A 21172-nucleotide genomic window follows, 5' to 3' on the forward strand; every position below is an offset into this window, starting at 1 on the left:
AAATATTTACATTTTTATTAAGTCTTCTCCACAAAAGTATGCAGTCACAAAAAAGGTTTTCAAACTCACCACATGATACAGTATGCAGCACTGAGACAAAACCTAACCAGAAGCTTTGACAGACAGTGTCGTCACAACAGTGGTCTGAACATTGTACAAGGACATCTGTGTGTGGAGCTGTATTCATTTTTGGCAAGCTTTGGTAACAATAACTTCCAAGGGGACAAAAGAAATACAGCAATGAGACAAAGAGTTGAGAAATGAGTGGCTACAGTTTCATTGTTATATGGGAGCTCAGGCTGAATTTTAATCTAAAAAAACAATCAATATGTTGTTCTTTTATTGAAAAAAAACTCAACTCACAGTCTACTTGCTCACTTGAGCAAACTGAATCTGCTGATGAAGACCATGAGATGAGGTCAGAAGCACCAGAGGAAGTGAGTAAGTGGACTTCGAGATGAGTTTGTTTGGACAATGGATGTTTCCAAAGTCGAGGATGAACTGTCAAGCTTCATACAAAAACTGTTTAGTCAGAAAACAGTTAAGAATATCCATTGTAATTTTCCAATTACGTACAGTTAATTAATTAAATGAACAGCTAATACTCACATCTGAGAAGTTAGAACCAGAAAATGCTTTAAATGCTATCAATATATAGACTGTTAAACCATTCAATTAGTTGACTTAATGTTTAGGCAGTAGTGGAGAGCTTGATTCAAAATTGGTGTGCAAGATTAATAAATTATTCTGCCTGTCAGTTTTTTGCAACTGACAGACAAATATTTTGATCTCTGAAATGAGCAGGACCACAGAGAGAGAGAACGTGAAGTAGAGAAAAAAAAGTGACAAAATAAATAGAACAGATTTGACACGTGACAAGGCTACGGTAACAAGGATACGATATCTAAAAGTGTCTTTTTTTTCTTGAAAAGTGACTTTTTCTTGGCATTCAATCCACAGTTCTTAACCAAAGGGTTAAAAGTGTTGCTTTAAAAAAATGCTGTGCCATAATAAGAGTACAAAAATACATAACTATGCAAGACAGGAACTATTAAAAGAGTCTTTGTGAATACTGCAAGCTCCATACAGCACTTTGTTGATTGGCCGGCAGCAGAGACGTGGGAGGTGGGGGGGGTCTGACGACGTTCCCTTGGGCACGAGGAGCTGAAGGCAGCGCCGCAGTAACAAAACAACAAACGACAGCAGTAGTGGCATTCAGAGTGAGCGAGACAGCTGATATGCAACGTTTCAAACTGTGTAACTTTTACGAGGTGAGCTGGTGCGAGGGGCAAACACCGGCAGGATTAACGTGATGGAGTCATGAAGGGTGAGAGTTCAGATGGCGTAGTCGTCCTGAACAACGGGGCTGAAGGCGGAGCTCCGCAGGGCGTCCAGGCAGTTGACGAGGATGAGCGTGCCGGTCAGGTGCTTCCAGCGTTTAGTGATGGGGTTCTTCATCTTGTCTAAACCCATGTGCAGCTCCTGGATCACGTCTCTGTAGCTGTCACCGATCTGAGCCGCCCATGTGACCAGGAAGTCATACGCCGGCTTCCACATGGCCTGCAGACAAGAGAGAACAAACATCATGTGATCAGCTGATACACCCGACAACGACAGAGCTGATTGTGTCCGACTGCAGACTGATGTTTGCTGTAGTTCCACGCTTGTTATATGGTTTAAATCGTTAAAAAGCTTTAGGAAAAAAATGCATTGACCTTAACATAATGGTCTTATTGTGTTGTGGATCTGTCAACTTTGTCAAATTTTCTAACTTTGACATACGTAAAGTGAACACTATGCACACAATGTTTCATCAACCACTATTGTTGTTTTGTTCATGTTGTGTGCAACCAAATTGTGTGTTTTTTCTGGGTTCATAACATCATCCAGAGGTGCTCAGTGAATTTCATAGAGATGTATTCTCTGTATCTAGCAAGACACACCTCGGCTGGTTCAGTGCAGCGGTATGAACCCGATATAAACACATTTTGCTGTGATTTTGTTGCAGTAAATAAATACATCACCTAATCTCATCTATTTGTGTCTTTGCATTGACTTTCTCCCATAAGACTGACGTACCTCGCTGTCCACCACCCCGTTCTTGTCGCGATGTGGCGCCTCATAAGCATCCATCTGCTGTCGTGAAACCTTGACAAGCCTCTCGGCGAGCTCCCTCCAGCGTCCTGCCACCTCCACGGCCGTGGTCAGGAGGACAAAGTCCATGACCAGTCTGGCCACCAGACCCTGACAGTCCATCTTCAACAGAGCCTGCAGTGAAAAGGACACACGAGGACTTTAGACTGAATAAATAACGGAGAAAAAGTACAGCCTGAAATGGTGGAAGTGGAATCTGGAGACAAGTGGAGCCTGAATTGGCCTGGGAATCGGTGGGCGTGGGGGCAAGAGAAAGGAGAACATTGAATTGTTAACAAGGAAGTCTAGTGAAGATGGGAACTGAGCAGAAGTCAGTGACTAAAACCAACCACTACATAGAGACTAATAAATGTACATCTACAGGTTTCATGCCACTGACTTGATCCGCTGTTATTTTCCACAGCCTGCCTCCCAAATCCCCCGTGCAAATCTCAGCTTTGTGCATTTTTCAAATGCTTTCTGGTGGAAATAGAAATAAGAGCCTCAAGTTGCTTCCATAACAACACTCAGGATTTATGTCACCTCTGAACTGAGAGGAGGAAAAAAAAAACGCCTGGTGACCAATAATGACACACACACACACACACGATACACAACAAAGTGTAACTAAGTCTAAAGCCCTATTCAGCATCTCCTAAAGGCAACATATTGATGATTTAGCTGTGGTTTGTCCTGTGGGAAGCATTGGAGAAGAACCAGGGTCCGTAATGAGCTTTCTTGCTCTGCACCAAAGTTTAGACAGCTCAGCAACATCTCCATCTTCAGGTCCCGCTGCTGGTGAGGCTAAGCAAAATGCAATGTGCCGACGAGGCTCCTGTTTGTTTGGCTCTAACTTGTCTGGACATGAGTCTAGCTCCTCCCGTCAGCCTCTGTAACCTGCCTGTCTCCATCAGTTATGCCCCGGACCGCTGGTGTTAGTGGGAACGGAAAACACTGTGGAGACTCAAGTCTGCTCCTACGGCAGTCACAACCTGCAGCACGTCACAGGGGATTTGCAAATACAAATTTCACAAACGCAAATACAGAGTGAGTTTGCATGGACGGATACACATTTATTTATACATGCATCACATTTGCAGACCCACACCCACACACACACACACACACACACACACACACACACACACACACTTGTATGTCTATAAAAATATAAAACATCCCCTAGGCCTTAAACGAAATTTATGTCATAATCTTGATAAAAAGTGTAAGAAGTTAAAAAGTTAGAAAAAGGTCAAAAGTAACAATGATGAAATGAGCTGCAAGAAAAACGTAAATTAAAGGTATTTATCCGGATCAGGAAAAAATCCAAACTTATAATGTTCACCATTTCCAGGTCTAAAAGTCACTGGTCCTCACAAAGACAGACACACACACACACACACACACACACACACACACACACACACACACACACACACACACACACACACACACACACACACACACACACACACACACACACACACACACATGGCCACACGGGGACACAGCCTCTGACTTGCAGACTCAACAGAGCGAAGGTGAATTTAAAGCTCCAGTTTGGGCTTCAGCTCCATTTAGAGGAATGTGTGGAACGACAGGATATGAATGGGGGGTGGAGGAGGACGGACGGGGGGGGTGAGGGGGTGAGGAATGCAGATGCCATGCTCCAGCAACCTCTCTCACTCTGAGACGAGACCAAATGGGGATAGCAGCGTCTGTGGGCCAATCAGACTGCTGCCCACTGTTCTCAAAGATCACTTAGCAGCCAAAATCACATTCCTCAAATTAAGTTCAGAGACACTTTTGAATTTGTTCTTATATTAACTGGTAGTGACCGACTGTGCTGGAATCACAGAACATTTGTTTGTTTCTGGGTCTTTGTGGAAGTTGAGGGGAAGAGGCTGTCAGGGAGATAAAACCCTTTGACTAACACCTGTTTCCTCGCTGGATAACAACGACAGGAAATCCATACTAAAATAAAGGGGATCACTTCCTGTCTTACTACAGGTTTAAGTCTAAGTGCACAGGAGTGTTGCTTGGTAATAATATCCTGCTTTGTTTATTCAGAACAGGTCGAGCAAACGTTTTGATAAAGAAGAAGATTGTGTCTGTAGTCGTCCATGGTTACTACTGGAATCGCGTTTAATCACTTTATTACCAAGAGCTGCATGAGAAGATCGATTTCAATCTCATGTCTGTGTGGTAAATATGGAACTGGAGCCAGGAGACGGTTAGCTTAGCATAGCATAAGGCAGTTCATTTATAATATCACAGTTTATGAGCTTCATTTGTACATTACATTACATTACATTACAGTCATTTAGCAGACGCTTTTATCCAAAGCGACTTCCAATAAGTGTATTCAACATAGGTATTCAAGAGAACTACTAGTCACCAGAAGTCATAAGTGCATCTCCTTTCTTAAACAAGCATCTAAGAGCATAAACCAGAGCAAAAGTACAGAAACAAACTAATATGAATACAATAAGTGCAACAGACTAATACGAATACAATAAGTGTTAAGCGGAAGGCTCAGGGTAGTACTTCTTGAAGAGGTGAGTACTATTTTTTTGTAGTTTGTACTCCTCGTTTGCAAACCTGGTGGAGTAAGATCTGGTGAATCTAAAGCTTTATCCATCACACTACTCACTTGTTTTCCTCCATCATCATTCTTATTTGTGATGTGTTCTGTCAAAAGCTGCTGCTCAAACTTTGTTGGAAAGTGACCCCTTGAGAGTTCATAGTGATTACTCCAGTTCTCAGAGGCCAGTGTTGGACTCTTTAATTTAGTGAAGGTATTTAAGTATCAAACCTCTCCATTATAAAAAAAGACCTACTGTTAATTAAAGAGGGACTTGATCAATAACTCCTCCAGCATCAGTCCCTGGTGCCTATTTATTCCCTACGGATCCAATTTAATTGCTTTTCTATTAAGAAACCTGATCCCTCACCTTCACAGAAACGGGCCTGGAAATTAATTCTGGGAAGTTTAACATGAGTTTATGGGTGTTATGAAGAGATCTCAGAGTATGGTCCCTGTTACCTCCAAAATGTTCCTATGTCATAAATATTTAAATGACTCAGACAAGTTTATTGTCCATAAATTCACGTAAAAATCACATGAGAAAGACTTTAGACTTTAATAATTGCATCATCTTCCATCAAAAACATCAAATATAGACTTATTTTATTATAGATTTTGAAGGACGTTTGATCGATGATTAAAACACTAGGACACATTATGTCTTGCAAAAATACTTTAGCCAAACTCTGATATCAACATTATACCAACAACGCCACCATACAGTCGCACACGTTTCTACAACAACAGAGAAGTGGTCAGTTTATTGTGCTCAAACTATTATTTTAAAATATTTGGATTTAAAAGAAAGTTGTTGGAATATGTAACTTATTTGTTTTGAAGTCCTTTTTTTTTATTTTTTACTATGTTGCAGTTCGCACAACCAGATTTGGAACTGTTTCACTATTTTTGCTTAATAAGTGAATGAAACCCAAATTAGGTGACTATTAAAATAGTTGCTGATAAATTTTCCGGAGACTGATCGATTAATCAACTAATTGTTTCAGCTCTAAACTGAGCAAAACCCTCAAAAGTGTTCAAAGGGTTAAAACCCAAGACGGAACATTGAGAAAATCTTAACTCATGTGTAATGGAGTCCAGTTAACTAGTCAGAGCATAAAAAATAAGTTCTGTGAAGCTGCACTTTGGTCTTTCCCTGGCACATCTCGCCAGTTGGAAACATTCTGGCTGCTGTAAATCTTTGATGGCGTGTTGTTAAGTATTCATCACTGAGCGTTGGGCCCTACAGTCTGATTTTAAACTAATAATTGCGCTGCAGTAGACGGAGCCGGGTGCACCGTGGTTACAGCAATTCAAACGGCTCCTTTGCACCGCAACAATACACCGAGACAGTGGAGGAATTAAATGCTGTGCTGCGTTTTTTTTTTTTTTAAATGTCAGCTGGTCTATGTGGACAAGCTATGGGAGTCTGAGCATGTTTGTGTGTGTGTGTGTGTGTGTGTGTGTGTGTGCTTTAGTTAAATGCCAAAGAGTTTGTTTCACACGCTCACCAATCAGAGCTCTGGAGCCCTGCAGCTCTTCCCCCCCGCTGCATAAATCATCTGCTTGTCAAAATGAGAAGAAAATTCCTGCAGACATATTTTCAGAGATAACGTTGATGGTGGAAACCAAGCGGGTGCTTCAATCATGTCGGTCTCTGCACACACACACACACACACACACACACACACACACACACACACACACACACACACACACACACACACACACACACACACACACAGTCCCTCCCTGCTTTCACCTCCGAAGAAAACAGCAAAACTAAACCCTCGGTATAACCAACATTGAGCTTTCCGATAAATGATTTGTTTCTGCCGTCATCCTGTTTCAGGTTTTCATCTCAGCTACAACACTGACACTCAATCTCTCCACTTCAATCTCCTCTTTATTATCTTTCTATCCCATCTTCATTTTCCATCTGACTTCCTCCACCTTTCTCATTTACAGCCTCCACACTCCATCTTAGCTGCACCCTGGCTTTGCAATTTCATTCCTTTTGCAATTTTAAACCTGCGTTCTTGTCTCTTTACCTTTTTTTTTGGAAACAAACCTCAACCTCAGAATGGAAACCTGGGGGTATACTGGGAGAGATTTAAGCCTGTGGGTGCTGGTTTTGGGCATTTTACCCACGAGTGAACTCCCTTTACTCTTCATAAACTGGCTGCGAAGTAACTCGTACATTCCCAAACAAGGCCCTGAATCTCCGGAGAACGAGTGATCTGTTGTTCAGCTAATTATTCCAAAAGCAGCAGCGTGCCACACCCAGTCAGTGAAGGAGAGGAGAGGGAGGAACAGAGGAAGGAGGCTGGAGATGGTGGAAAAACTTGAATCTAAATTTGTGTACGAGAATGGCAACGCCGAGAGCCAATCACACACAGTGGGCCTGGTTGCTGCTCCAGTTTTCAGAGTCCTCCTCCAGGAATAGGATGTTATTATTATTCCCAGGCTTTACCTTCCACACTGATCTCTCTGCAAATAATTCAGGAGGGTCAGACGCTTGGCTGCAGAGCTGAGCGAGAGCTTTGAAATGAAAAACCCCTTTTAGCACCAAGACACAACAAAGGTTCCACCTCTGTGGTCTCATGCTTCAGGTTCTTATTGAATCGGCATCACTGTCTGTCGGCAACACGAAGAGGAAGAGCAGGATGAAGGAGGAGGAGGAGGGGGGTTTTCTCTGGTTACTCTCATTCTTCACTAACAAAAGCTCTGGAGGATGTCAAACAGATGTAGCAAGAGAGAAGCTCACATTCAGTTATGTTCTTGTGCACATTGTTTTCAGTGTCTGGTCCATTAACAACAGTGAAAACACAAAGAAAATACACAATAAAGAGCCGGTTTTTGACTTGAGAGAAAGATATATAACCAATATATTACTGTTGCTGTCAGTAGTGACTTGGTGACTTGGATGGGTCGCCATGAAATAAGGTTCAGACATTCATGTTCCCTCATCAAATAGCTGTCGAGAAATTTCCCTCAAAACCACAAACGTCAACGTCATGGTGCCACTAGAGGAAAAGTCCGTTGATCATCAAAGTCAGTGGGATTCACCCTCTGGAGACCATCAATTGCACGAAGTCAGGGCGAGCCACTTAGTCAATAGAGTCGTTCTGTTACAGCAGAGAGATAGAAAGAAAGAAAAAGAGAGAGATATGGGGTGGATGACTTATAGAAAGATATCTGCAGCAGCTTAAGACAGAAAGAGGGAGTGTGGACCTGTACAGGCCTGCCCTGTGACGAACATTTCTCAACGCTTTGTTGAAATCTGTTAATTCCCTCCCAGTATTTTGTTTTGTAATACAGGCGAAATAATACACGCAACAAACACGACGATATGATGACATCACAACACAACACCACAAAAGAGAATAAAATAAAGATAATATGGATAGGATCACTTCAGTAAAGAGGTGAGGAAACACTGAGGAGTACAAGCGCCAAGTGTCAACTGCCCTGAAATCATATCTCTGACTTCGGACCTCCCCATGTCTGTACACTCCTTGTTTTCTAAGAAATCTTTAAAGCGGCACTAAGTGGAATCAAGAGACATTTAACCGTCATGTTGATTACGTCACTTTTTGTCTAAATATCACAGTCATCTTGTGTCTTTTATATTAAATCATTTAATATTTGTTTAAAACTGCAATGAATGATTCTTTGGCGACTTGTTTTCAGCAGGCTGTGAACTCAACACGGACATTTTATCAGCTCTTTGGTTGATATGTTGAACTTGTGTGCAGCTTTTTCTCTAAAGTGACACTTTGAGAGCCAAAAGAGTGTCAAAGTCAAAATATAAGTATGAAATTTATGTATACAGCACATTTGAAAAAAACAACCCACGTTGACCAAAAATGCTGTATAGACCAGAGAGTGAATCAGAAGAGTAAAGCTGTTAAACTGAAACCGTGAGTTAAGACACTATAACGTTCACTAGAGTCGAGGGGGGACTGAAGAGATGGGCCATAATTCTCTGTGAGTTCGACAGCTTTCACATTACAAAGAGTCATTTGATCCATAAGAAATAATTCTTACAGCCGCACTCATTAATCTGAGAAGATGAATTAAGCATCTCTTCCTCAAAGGCGTCCTGACCGAGAGAGGCAGCAAAACTAATGGGTGACTCAGAAAACATAAAACAACTTACACAACATATGGTACAGAATCTGAATCAAGTAACTAATGGCATCTTGAAACTATGTATTGAATTTCTAAAACGAGCATGTTTAAGATTGCAAACAGAAACAACCTTCGCTGTCTAAATCCATAAAATAGCTCAGACTGAATGAAATCAATAACTTTGTGAGACTGAAGCTGCAATTATGCTTCTGCAGAGAGACATGTTAACCTCTGTGTGAGCAGGAGAACGGTGTTACGGGGTAACCATAGAACGCAGAACATCACAGTAAAGACCTCACAAATCAAACTGTAAAGCAAAGGATATCTGTCTGTCTGCATGAGTGTCTGTGTGTCCTTCACAAAGCCGGAGAACCATTCATCTGATCTACTTAACACTTGGCGGGTGTTTTGCTGGGGGCCCAAGGACGTGCATTGAGGAGTTTGGTGCAATTTGGACATTCAATATTAATAACCTTTGAATAAACAAAAAAAGGAGGTCTGTAAGGAGGTGGGAGAAGGGCTTCCGCAGTGTACTAGTCTAAACAATGTGCAGTGCGGACTTGCATGTCAAGCGAGCTGATTGGTCGATCCAACATCAAACAGTAAGTGATCTTCTAGCAGAGCATGAGAAACTAAACCCCTCTTTAAAGTTACAACTACGAACTTTTGACTGGTTATGAAACAGTGTCAAAATAATACTGATAGCTCCTCATGACCTACATAAGTAAACGAAACCATCAGTGAGATTGTTATTATTATTATTATTTCTATGTAGTTATTGTTAATGCTGGTTGTGGTCTGGAGGATCTTTCACGTGGACCAGGACAACTTTAGTGGTAACTGAGGTCTGAGGGTGTGGCTGGGAGAGAGATGTCTTTATCTATGTATTTGTTGTGCGAGTTATGTTATCTAATGCTGTTTTTGTCTGCATGTGTTTCATAATTTTGTTTTTGTATTAAAGGCAAAAACACATCAAGTGAGTGTTAAAAAAGAATAATTAGCAATTGGGGAAGATAGAATTTTGTTTTCATACAACTTTTCTAAGGCAAAACTTAAAATGTGTGAATAAATATGTGAATGGCTTTGTATATATATTGCTGAATCCAAATTCTTTCAAATCTTACATTCACAGATGTAGTGTTTGTTTACACTGTCACAGTTTTCTGATGTCTCCTGTGTTTTCTTTACGTTGTGTATTGCTAAACTTCTTCCAAGTGGAAATAAACATTACACTCCCAATCCGTACGAATATGTGAAAAAAGATGAAAATGTGTCCAGCAACACCCATATACAAACACGTTATTGCAGCCTGGAGAAACATAGCAGAAGTTTCTGCAGCAGTGATCTGAATTCACAAAGAGACCAAATGTAGAATTTATAAATCCAACTGCAGAAAGTTTCATGCATGAAATGCACCTGAATTATTTATCACCTATTAGTTATAATGAGGATTAATCAGTCAAATGAATTGCGTAAAATGTCCACGCGTAGTGCAGCCGTACGCTGACATTTAACAGAAATCATTATCGTTATCCGACAGAGAATAACTGTCAGTGTGACAGTTATCTGTGAATGGTCGTATGTGCAGACGGGGTCTGGGTCAAGGAGCATTATGGGAAGTCGTTCTGACTACAGGCGCCTGCCGGTCCACAACTGGAGCTTCTGTTTAGTTTCAGAACAATGAGACAGGAAACATCTGCAGGCCTGAGATCCAATAGATACAACCGGGATCCTTTCCATCACCCACTGACAACAACAACACAACGAGGGTCTGATTCAAGTCTGCACTGGTTCATATGTGATGGTAGCTTCATTCACATAGATATTATCACCTGTGAACATCATGAACGAATAAAGAAAATAAATTCCCAGTGTGCTTCAATCCATGCTGCACTGTTATGAATTCATCTGTGAACACGTCAGCCATAAGATTATTACAACTCAAGTTCAGTGTCAAACAAGGTTTGAAGAAATCATGGAAAAATCCTCTAGAAAATACAAAGATCCAACTTGTCCTATCCAAATCTGCAGGCAAGTCAGATCAGCATCTGGATTATGGCCGCAAAAATGCCAAACAACAACAATAACATAAGGCTGCTGTTTAAGAATCAAAGAATACATTTGTTAATCAGAGCACTCAGATAAGAATGTAGCACAATCTGAGCGCTGGATTAAATTTGATTAAGCAAGACTTGACCAATCAGATTCAACGATGTAAATTCTTACTCTGGGACACCCTTAATATATGGACAATATATTGGTCCAACCTTCCAAAATCCCCAAAATTGTAACTAATAAATAAATAGATGTTACTGTTGTTAATGTGCTGTGGTACAGCACTTTAAATCGTTTAACAAAAAAAATCTAAAATAAAAATAATTCTTAAAGCACATTGCACATTGCGTTGTTATACATTTATTTTTATTTTGTGTTTTAAATAATAACTAGGAAAGGCATCGATCCATCAGACAGTTGGCCCAGAGACACGTGATGAAAATTCTCAAGCTGTACTGCTGAGATTCCCACTGAGACTTCGGGCATGTTACTGCTTGCTGCTATAACCTGTTGCTGTATGTTGTTCATGTGTGATTATCATTTACAGACATAATTAGTAATCGCCTAAAGCTAAAAGCACAAACTCTGGGTTAAATCCAAATGAAACATTCAAAGCAGAGTACAGAACAGATGGAAATGAAGAATTGATATTTGTGACAAATACATTGTATGTGAGTACATGCGCTGCTGATGAGCCCTTTTATCACCAACAATCAAAGCAGACCCCAATGGATTCAGACATTTGAGCAACAAAAGAAGCGACCACAGTGCTTTTGATTCGGCTATCCATCTTCTAAAAATAGACTTCCGTCCATGTCAATTGACACAGGCAAAATCACAAGAGATTTTATTCTGTGACATAGAAAATTTGCAAGAGGAGAGGAAGATGAGGATTTCATCTGACAGTCTTTAGACTCGCTAAGCTTTACTCGGAGGCCCACACACGCGCAACAAAATCCACTTTTCAGAGGGACCAAAAAGCAAACATCATATGTTTGCACATGGAACAAACAGCATATTTGTGTCGGTTAAACAAAGAGTCCTCGCAATCTCAAATTTGCTGGATTGCTGCGTGCTTTGTCCCCACAGTAACCAGTACTTTAGAGTGTAATCCTGACAGAAGAAACAGAAAAACAGTCCTATATTCAGAAACCAACTGTACAGAGCTCCCTCAAAGGCCATATTTTTAAGCCACCACCTTTTATTATGTTCTTTTCCATACTGCAGTTTCTCTGTCTATAAATGGTTCTAACTAGTGTTTACAACCTCACGTAAATTACAGTGTATCTGCTCTGTGTTACTTCAGCTGTAGTACTTCCATGATCTCTGACAGTGACTCTGAAAAGGGATAATATGCTGAGGGAGAAGCTAAGTCCAAGAACAGTGGTATAAAGGAAGCAGGGAAGCTGAAATCCACTTTCTGGATTTCAAAATGTTGTATTTCAAACAGGCACAGACACATAAAATAAAAATGGAAAATGGAAAATGATAAGGTTTATGTAGCGTTAAGCCATAGGCATAAGTCACACTGGATATGATGAGGGCTTTCAGTGCGTTTAGACATCTCAGGATGAAAATCTTTACCCGTACGGCCTGAAGCGACAATGGAAATCCACATTTCCATGAAAGGAGACGCACAACAAAGTGCCTGAGAGAGTTGGTTTGTACACTTTCATCTAACACAGTTCAGCACTTTGTCCACTTAGAAGAAAAGCTGAATATACTGGGGGAAAAAAAGCATGAGGCAAGAACTCTCCTCTTCATCTGCTGCAGACACATCTGTTCTTTTATTAGAAAGTCACGAGTATCCCAACTAATGTTTGACTTTGCTTAAAAATAACTGCCTGATATTCTAATTAAAGCTAGGGATGTCAATATCGGGCCGATACTGGCTCAAATAGCTGGGTTGGGGTATTTGTGACAATGGAGCCAATCAATTTAATTAACTTCTATGTTTACATACTATATACATCATAAAATGAGAGTTGAATTCCTGTTTTGCCAAATTGTTCCTGCATTAAAAACGTTTACACTTGAATTGTAATTCCTGTTAATTTTTAAATGTTTTTTTCCCAAGTTGCTGGTTTAGGATTTATCATTTAATTATGAAATAAATAACTAAAAGTTTAATAAATGTATATCTCTGTATTTATTTGGTAAATTTTATTTGTTTTACAAAGTTAGAAAGACAATGTTTAAGTCGAGCTTGATGTTGCTTTACACACAAAATAATGATCCCAGTCACTCCCCCGCAGTAAGGCATAAACCATATTAATTTAAAACTGGTATGGCATCTTTGCTTTGTATCCGTCGATACCCGAAGCCCAGGTATCGGTACCTGGACTGAAAAAGTTTGATAGGTGCATCTTTTGTTAAAGCAGAACACTTTGTGGAAAAACCAATACTCTATCATTGCTGTACAAGAAGAAGGGTTATGCTGTGAATTTACTGTCAATCTATACATAAACTCTGGTTGTGTTTTATAGATTTTCTGTAACAGTGCATATTTTGGTTCACTACATGTGCCTGTGGATCCATCTCTAAAGTGATTTTATACTTTAAATACAAGAGTGTGGGTGTGTTTCTTTAATTTGTTTCATTCATTACCCAACACGGCCCCGAGGCCTTTGATTCATATGCACATAAAGATGGAAAATTAAAGTAGCCTGAGCGATCAATTAGATTTATAAGATCAGCATACTGTACACACACAGTTGCAAAGTTGAGTTGCAAAGTATTCTTTTTGCCCTCCACAGCTCCTCAGGTCCCGATTAGACGTCGATGCCTACACAGCAGTTATCGACTGCACTCCCAGCAGTATTAACAGACTGGACCTCAGCCTAAAGCCTAAAGCCTAAAGCCTAAAGCAGCTGTGGGGCAGATAACGGGAGAAAGAAAGGATTGTTCCCTGAGAGAGAGAAATCTCCAACCGGGAGGACACAGAAAGAAACATATGACCATTTAATTAGACGCATGAGAAACAAAAGACTCAACTGAGAGAGAAATCTAAAACAGGAAAGGAGAATTTGCATTTACTCAAATCAATGACTCTGAGAAAATGCTCAGTCACTGCAACAGAACAAGGATGCCAAGGTTGTAACTTACCGTCAGTAGTTCTTTCTGGAAGGACTTTCGCTCTTTGCTCTCTGTATTGTTGCAGTCCTCCTTCAGCCTCTCCAGCACAGACGCGACCCTCTCAGGTTCGCTGTCCTGCTCTGCACGGCAGAAATGGGTCAAGGGCAGGTTTCCGTATCCGAGGGCGTCAGCGAACGCCCGCCAGTTGCCGATGTTCTCCATCAGTATAGTTCTTACCGAGGCGTAGATGTAAGTGAGGAATTTGCAGGGCTTCAGTATCTGCTCCAGTAACAATGAGGTCGTAAGGTCGGGCCCGCTGAAGTAAATGGGCTTAACCTTGCCAACCACCAGCACATTCTTTGCATGAACAAATCCCATTTTGCCCTGATAATATCCAATGTACCACTCCTTTGTCCACAGCTGACCCTTCAGCCTGATCCTCTCCTCGCTCAACAGAGCTACAAAGTCTCCTTTTTTGTACTCGAGCAAGTACTGATTTTTCGTCTGCCGAATGACAGTTTTGATTAATTTCCCAAACTTCAGGTTATTTATTCTCCGGTCCTGAAAAACAGGGTACTTGGTGGCGATGGCGAGAGGAGACAAGACTATCTTGCCCACTTCCTTCTTTTTCAGGAAGCGCCTTTGCACCGATGTCTTAGGGCCTGCTTTGGGTGGCGGTGTTGGTGTCTGGACACAAAACTGAGCCAGTATACAATCTTGGTCGTCTTTGATCTGGATCCTTAAGGTGAAATCAGAAACATCATCGGTGTTGCGCGACGCAATGATGTAGACAAGCCTGCTGACTTTGCCTAGTTTAACCTGGAAGCCCCGGACCACTCTGGCCTGGTCACCAGCCTTTACCTCATAGTTGGCCATGTTGGAGTAAACTCCAACGCGGAGGTCCTGGGGTTTGGACAGCACAAACTGGTGTTTACCCCAGAGCTGCAGCACTACTGATGGAGCAGCAGACTGTGCCTGTTTGCCTACCTCACTCACCAATAATGTCTTTGGGGCACAGTCGTGACCAAACATAGCCACGACTGTCTTGAAGGACGGGTGAATGTGTTTAGGACCATACACTCCTAAGGTGATCTTTTTAACCACATGCTCCCAAACTGTGGAGTCTGGAGGTAGGGACCGGGACTGAGCCACAACACACACATACATGCACGGCTCCAGGTTATCCAGGCACACCTGGACCGTGTCCCCATACATGTACGCCTGAGGAATGGGGGTGTAAGGTCCCTCTTTGCAATCGCTCCTGACACACAAGACTTCTGTCATCTCCCTGCTCTCCATTTTCACCACGACGGACACTTTCATGTCCAGGGTTAGCATGGTTTTGGTCTCCATGTTGCTGAGTTTGATCTCCACCACAGGGCTGACGGTGGTGCAGCGGTCGTTGTTCAGCTCTAGCGGGGGGTCCAGCAGAGCTTTGATCGAGATCTGCTGGGTGTCCCCCGGGGCCACGTGGCCTTCGGGTATGTGAATACTGATGTTGGAGTCCGGCAGCTGGACAGCCCCTCCTGAGCTGTCCAGCCGACAGACGATGTTGGTCTCCACCGGCTGCGTTTGACCCCAGCCTGGGCTCTGACCCAGCGAGTCCAAGTCATGGCAGGACCTGGCTAGCTTGCGGTGGGAGAGCCACGCTGTTCGGAAGTCCTCCCTGCTCTGGAACTGCTCTGGCGCCGGTGCTTTCAGGGCCCCGAAGAAACCAGAGGATTCCTGAGGGGCGTCGGATTGAGCCTGCAGGATGGACAGCTCAGACAGACTGTAGGACCGTTTGCTTCTAAAAAAGGGGTTGTCCCTGCGCAGCGTTTGCCCCACCCCTACAGTGGGACTAAGAGGGTTAAAAACACCACTGCCAAAACCATTGACGGCAGTGCTGCTGGTGGAGTTGGACACCGATGAAGTGAGCGTATCAAACAGAAGGAGGTCAACTGATTTCTCATTACTGTTCTGATCAAGCGAGCTCTGAGGACCCTTGTTTAGGAAAGGGTTTGTAGAGGTATGGGTTGTTGAAAAAGGATTTCCATTCTGGAAGATGGATGGTTTCAGAATCACCCCTGCCCACTCTCCTAGAAGGTCCATTTCTTTGGCCGCCTCTTCGTTACAGTCTCCCACAGTGTCGATCATCCCACTGTCGCTGAAGGACGAGTCTCTGAAGTTGATGGGCTCCACGTAAGCTGCGGGGATGTAACCCATCTCCGTGTTGTTGTGGGCGTACCACCACTCTCCTCCTGACGAGTCCAGAACGTAGAGGCGGTCCCCTTTGGAGAACTTCAGGGTGGTGAAGCTGGATGGGCAGTAGTCCTTTATGGCGACGACCTCCCTGGCGGCGCCGAAGGAGGCAGTAGCATCCAGTCGTAAGGCACTGGGAGAAGGCACTGGAAAGAAGAAAAACAATGTCAGGTGGCCTCAATGTCAAATCTTTTAAAGTTTTATACAAGTAGCAATGTGTGGGTATTTGGTGTGGTTGCTTTTAGCGAGTTCATTTCAGTGTCCCTGGATTTGCCTTACACCGATGTCTACCACAGTGTATTTTTTTATATTTCAAATCCTAAGAACATGATTCAAAAACATATTTCTGAGGCGGAACAGTGTATTTTTTTTATATTTCAAATCCTAAGAACATGATTCAAAAACATATTTCTGAGGCGGAACAGTTATAATAAAAATCACAAAAGAACTGCAGGGCTTGCAAGGATGTCAACATTATGCATATTTTAATAAACACAGGCTATCCCATGCAGCGATGGACTGTCACTACCAGATGCTTCAACTAAGTAGAGCACAGACATGGGCTTTATCTATTTCAGCTCAGACGAAGGGGGGGAAACTGAAAGTCTGCTCACTAATGTATCTGCTCATGCTGTTTGTGTTTCTTGAAGGGACAGAAATAACAAAGTAGAATCTACATACTGCTCAGTGTCACCTCTCTAACCAGACATGACTCAATGTTTTTACAACAAACACAGAAAAAAGATGGCAGAGTCTTTTCTCAGCTTGTCCCTGCCAGCCATCTACATTCATAAAAGTTTATATAAATGTTTTTTTCTGACAGTAAATGAACACTGTAGGTAATTGATTCCTGTGTTTTTGACATTTTACACATCATACAATAACTCAAAAAATGTGAAATCCTTCAATGTATCCCCCAGTGTGAATGTCATTTTAACCACAGTGATGAGTCTTCATGTTAATTGGCACTTTTCAGTTCGAGCAGCTGACCTTTGACATCACTGAGACTGGCTTCTGACACTCCTTCACTGAGATCGATGAGCGTCCCCTCGGACTTGCAGCGTGGGAGGGAGGTGTTGTTGGTGGTGGTGGCTCTGATTCGATGGGCGGCCATGTTCGGAGCTGTCACTGAGCACCAACCGGTGTGTTCAGGCTACTCTAATGTATTGATATATTTGGTAGTGGATGTCAACAGCCTCCCATGATCTCTGAAAGACACAGAAAAAATGGATTATGTAACATAAATAAGGAATATCGACCTTTTAAGTGTTTCATTGCTTGTTATTTATCATTTCAAAAAACTGTTTTCCGTGTGAAACATTCAGACTGTCCATCCTCTCGTCTTTTGAAATTTGTCTTGTTGATGTTGATCATGCTCATCACACTGCAGCTGATATTTTCAATCCACTTTTAATTCATGTTCAATGTTTTTCTGTTTTCTGCTCATGAGCTTTCAGTATGCTACAAATTAACATAAACTAAGCAGTAAAAGCCAGTACAAAGTGGATGTGCATAAACATGTGAGTGATTAAAGTCTTCTAAATAACTTTGATCCTCCAGCCTCCTCTCGGGAGTTTGAATCTCCATTTACTGAAACGGAGTTAGAAAATCAATAGAAATAGAATCACAAATTATTTCCCTGCAGACGTCTGATAAATGTTCATATATCAGATTATTCATTTATTTCAGCTCTTACTGATTTTTATGATCATTAACACGTTGATACTGAGTGCAAATTAATATTTCAAAGTCTTCAATTAATTTCAGTTTTCAAAACTTATATCTGCCAGATATGATAAAAACATGTAACTGCTTACACTTATCAGTAGCAAAACAAATATTAAACTACATAATATTTTCTTTGTACAGGGTTTTACTCCCTTCTGGCATTTTGTCAACAGGATTATACACCATTTTATTCAATAAGGAGTTCTTAATGAAGTTAAAAACACACTAAGTTCATAGTGTATTTAAAGGACATATTTGTACCAGTGACTCCCTTCACTTAACTGTCTACGAAGCATTCCTCGTTTATGGAGCAGTTTATTCTCGGAGAGAGGAGATTTAATGAAAGTCGATGCTGCAACTCAATAGAACAAATTCACGAGCCAAAGTTGAACTCGATGCAGAAAAATATGCACAGATTTGCAGTATCACTGTTTTAAATAGTGATGTGAAAATTTTGGCTGCTCTAGATGCCATTGTTATAAAATGTGCAATGTCTGTGGGACATTGCACATTTTAAGGCTGCTATTTTATTTGCAATTCCTGTCATCATAGAAACATCAGAATAATTCTGTTGTTCAGTTAGCACACACAGATAGAAGTAGCAATTTCTGGAGATTGCATAGGGAGAAATTAAACCCCGAAGAGGACCGAAGAGGGGGAATGTAAACACAGACTTCAAACTTCCATGCCAGATGTTTTGTGTCATCCCTAACATTGTGTCTGCTTTTTCAGTCTCTCCAAGTTTGAGGTGAAATTCCTATTTTTAAATTGCATTATAGATAAATATATAAAAAACACTTTTAAAAATGTAAACACGATAAATTAATGAAAAGAATAAAGGGTTGCAAACAGCAGATGTGGGTCAGTAGAACATGTGGTTTGAGAGACACCAGGCTTTTCATTTCAATCCATAATTCATAGGCGTGTCAGCTCGGGGACGACAGAGAGGACGAGGCTGGTGAGCTTACTACTGACACACTTCCACAGCACGAGACTACAAACGGGAAGAGTTCTGCCAAACTGTGTCAACAAGGGCCACCGCTGCTCCAATCAAATAAGATGATTTTATATTTTGATATAACACAATATCTTGGTGTTAATATTCTTGGTGAGTCTGTAAAAACCTGCCGTGAAGTCACCAACATTACATTTACAAACATCTGTCAGTGGAGAGTTTCATGTCTTGACTTGACAATTAGAGAAAAGGTTAAAGGGATAATCCAAACTGTTGTTTTGCCAGTTCATAACACACTAATGTCATTTATATTTGTTCATCATTTACCGCCTCCTCAAACACTCTGGGTATCGAGTGTGAGGCAAAAAAAAAAGCCTTTATCACAGCAAACATTTTGACTTGTCATATTAGGAGAAGCACAGGTGTTACGATTCTAATCACATTAACAATGGCTCCGTTGTATTCAAATGAGTGAGGTGACAGCGAGCCAGCGTGAACAACACCAGGACCGTGAAACTGAAGCAGAAAATTAGAATTCAATCATCGTTAATTCTATTATTTACACCTGTGTTTTTTCTACCGTGACATGTCAAAATGTCTCGGGTGAAAGAGTCCTTTTGTATTGTGATAGGATCTTATCGTGTTGTCTTTTCACAATGTTCTATTGTTCAAATGTATTAATCTGAGCGTGTTGGAGTAAAAACGCCTTTCTAAGGACGGTGATGTCGGTCTGTTCCCAACAATTGAAAATTTGTTACATTGTCAGTTACATTGAGAGACTCAGAGTCACCAGTCAGGCCGAATATTCCTCCTTCTTTCCAGATAGTTTTGTAGTTCGGTGATTTTGAGAGCGTTTTTTTCAAAGATGATATCCTGTCATGCTGTTCTCCTGTTATCTTTGTGTCCAATGTCACAGCTTAAAAGTCAATGATTCAACCGACAAAAATGAGATTTGACTCTGGGGTTTTTCCCCCACTGTCAATGACGCTTTAACCTTAGTTCTACTCCCAAACAGACCGGTTAAAGGACATCTGCAGACATCACAAAAGCGTAGGAGTTCTGTTTATTGACTATTTGCAAATCGCTTTCCACATATGCACAGAAGATCGCTACGCTTCCACAAGTTTAGGCAGGTCAGCACAGCGCCTTTGAGTACAATCTTGGATGATGAAATTGACATCACGCAGAAAGTATAATTTATTCGGCTTTAGGGGGCAGCAATAAAATATATTTGATATATGATATACATTTATTGGGGGGGGGGAAGTCTTAAATAAATGCTCACTGAACCAGTTTGTTCCAGCAGTCTAAGAGATTACATTTTTCTGTTGCAGTCACACCACAGTTAGGTATTACTGCTGTTTCTGCTGCTACATATGAAACATTTACACAAACGCTGGCTGAGATACAAACAAGCCATCAGGCTGCTTCTCGGCTTTGTGTTCTGCTTTTAATAGATTGTGTTCAGCAGCAAAACAAGAAGTCACCGTGTAACAACTTCCCACTGACATTTAGGACTTCAGAGGAAGCAATCTGCTCTGCTTTAAAAAACGTTAAAAAGCCCATTCGCTAATGCTGAATTATCATTTTGATATTTAAAAACCTGCAGTGTCAGCTACTACATAAACTTTATAGCTAAATCACAGCCTGCTGCATCAACCGACACATGTACAGTGCACAAGTCTTTTTGGACTGGACACAAGATACTGATCTAAACTTACTCTTACTTTTTTGTTCTTTTGGGGTTCAGCCATGTCGGATTCAGGAAATGCTCCTAACTTCAGATAACTTTGTAAATGAGCAGGATAAATATGGTGAATGCCACATGTGTGTAAATGAAGGTGTGTTCATGACAATTGTAAATTAGCATAATTAACACCTAAATAATACCATATAATGCTATGTGTCCTGCCACACTTCCAGAGATCAATGAAGGAAAGTCTTTCATTTTTGAACAGTGTCAGCAGCAGAATTAGCTGATATGCTAAAACCAAACGATGTGGGAAAGGAGTGTCACCTAAGGGTTGTACTGTATTGAAATAAAGAAGAAATGGTTCAATTCCAAAAATGTCATACCTCAGCAAGGCAATTGAAGATATTAAATAAATGAAGATGCTTATTATATTACCCATAATTCAAATTGCAGAGTCAAACAGGATAATGTCAACATCATTGAGATGAAGTGCAGTTAATATAGGGTTTTCTTTGCTTAATAAATTCCTTATATTCCTTAATCAATCACTATGATTCAACCAATTATTTTGGCA

General features: G+C 41.2%; 1 protein-coding gene across 1 annotated transcript in view; it reads right to left on the bottom strand.

Annotated features, from left to right (window-relative positions):
- The window catches only part of LOC129104451 (SH3 domain-binding protein 4), a 35202-nt gene continuing 14030 nt past the window's right edge, over positions 1-21172 (bottom strand). Inside the window, exons 2-5 of the mRNA XM_054615138.1 lie at positions 17213-17430; positions 14012-16368; positions 2080-2268; positions 1-1560 (exon numbers count right to left, since the gene is read on the bottom strand). Of these exons, the coding sequence (XP_054471113.1) occupies positions 1336-1560; positions 2080-2268; positions 14012-16368; positions 17213-17336 (2895 nt within the window). The 5' untranslated portion in view covers positions 17337-17430 and the 3' untranslated portion in view covers positions 1-1335. The remainder of the gene's footprint in view (positions 1561-2079; positions 2269-14011; positions 16369-17212; positions 17431-21172) is intronic.

This window comes from Anoplopoma fimbria, chromosome 16 (genome assembly GCF_027596085.1).
Source record: "Anoplopoma fimbria isolate UVic2021 breed Golden Eagle Sablefish chromosome 16, Afim_UVic_2022, whole genome shotgun sequence".
NCBI lineage: Eukaryota > Metazoa > Chordata > Actinopteri > Perciformes > Anoplopomatidae > Anoplopoma > Anoplopoma fimbria.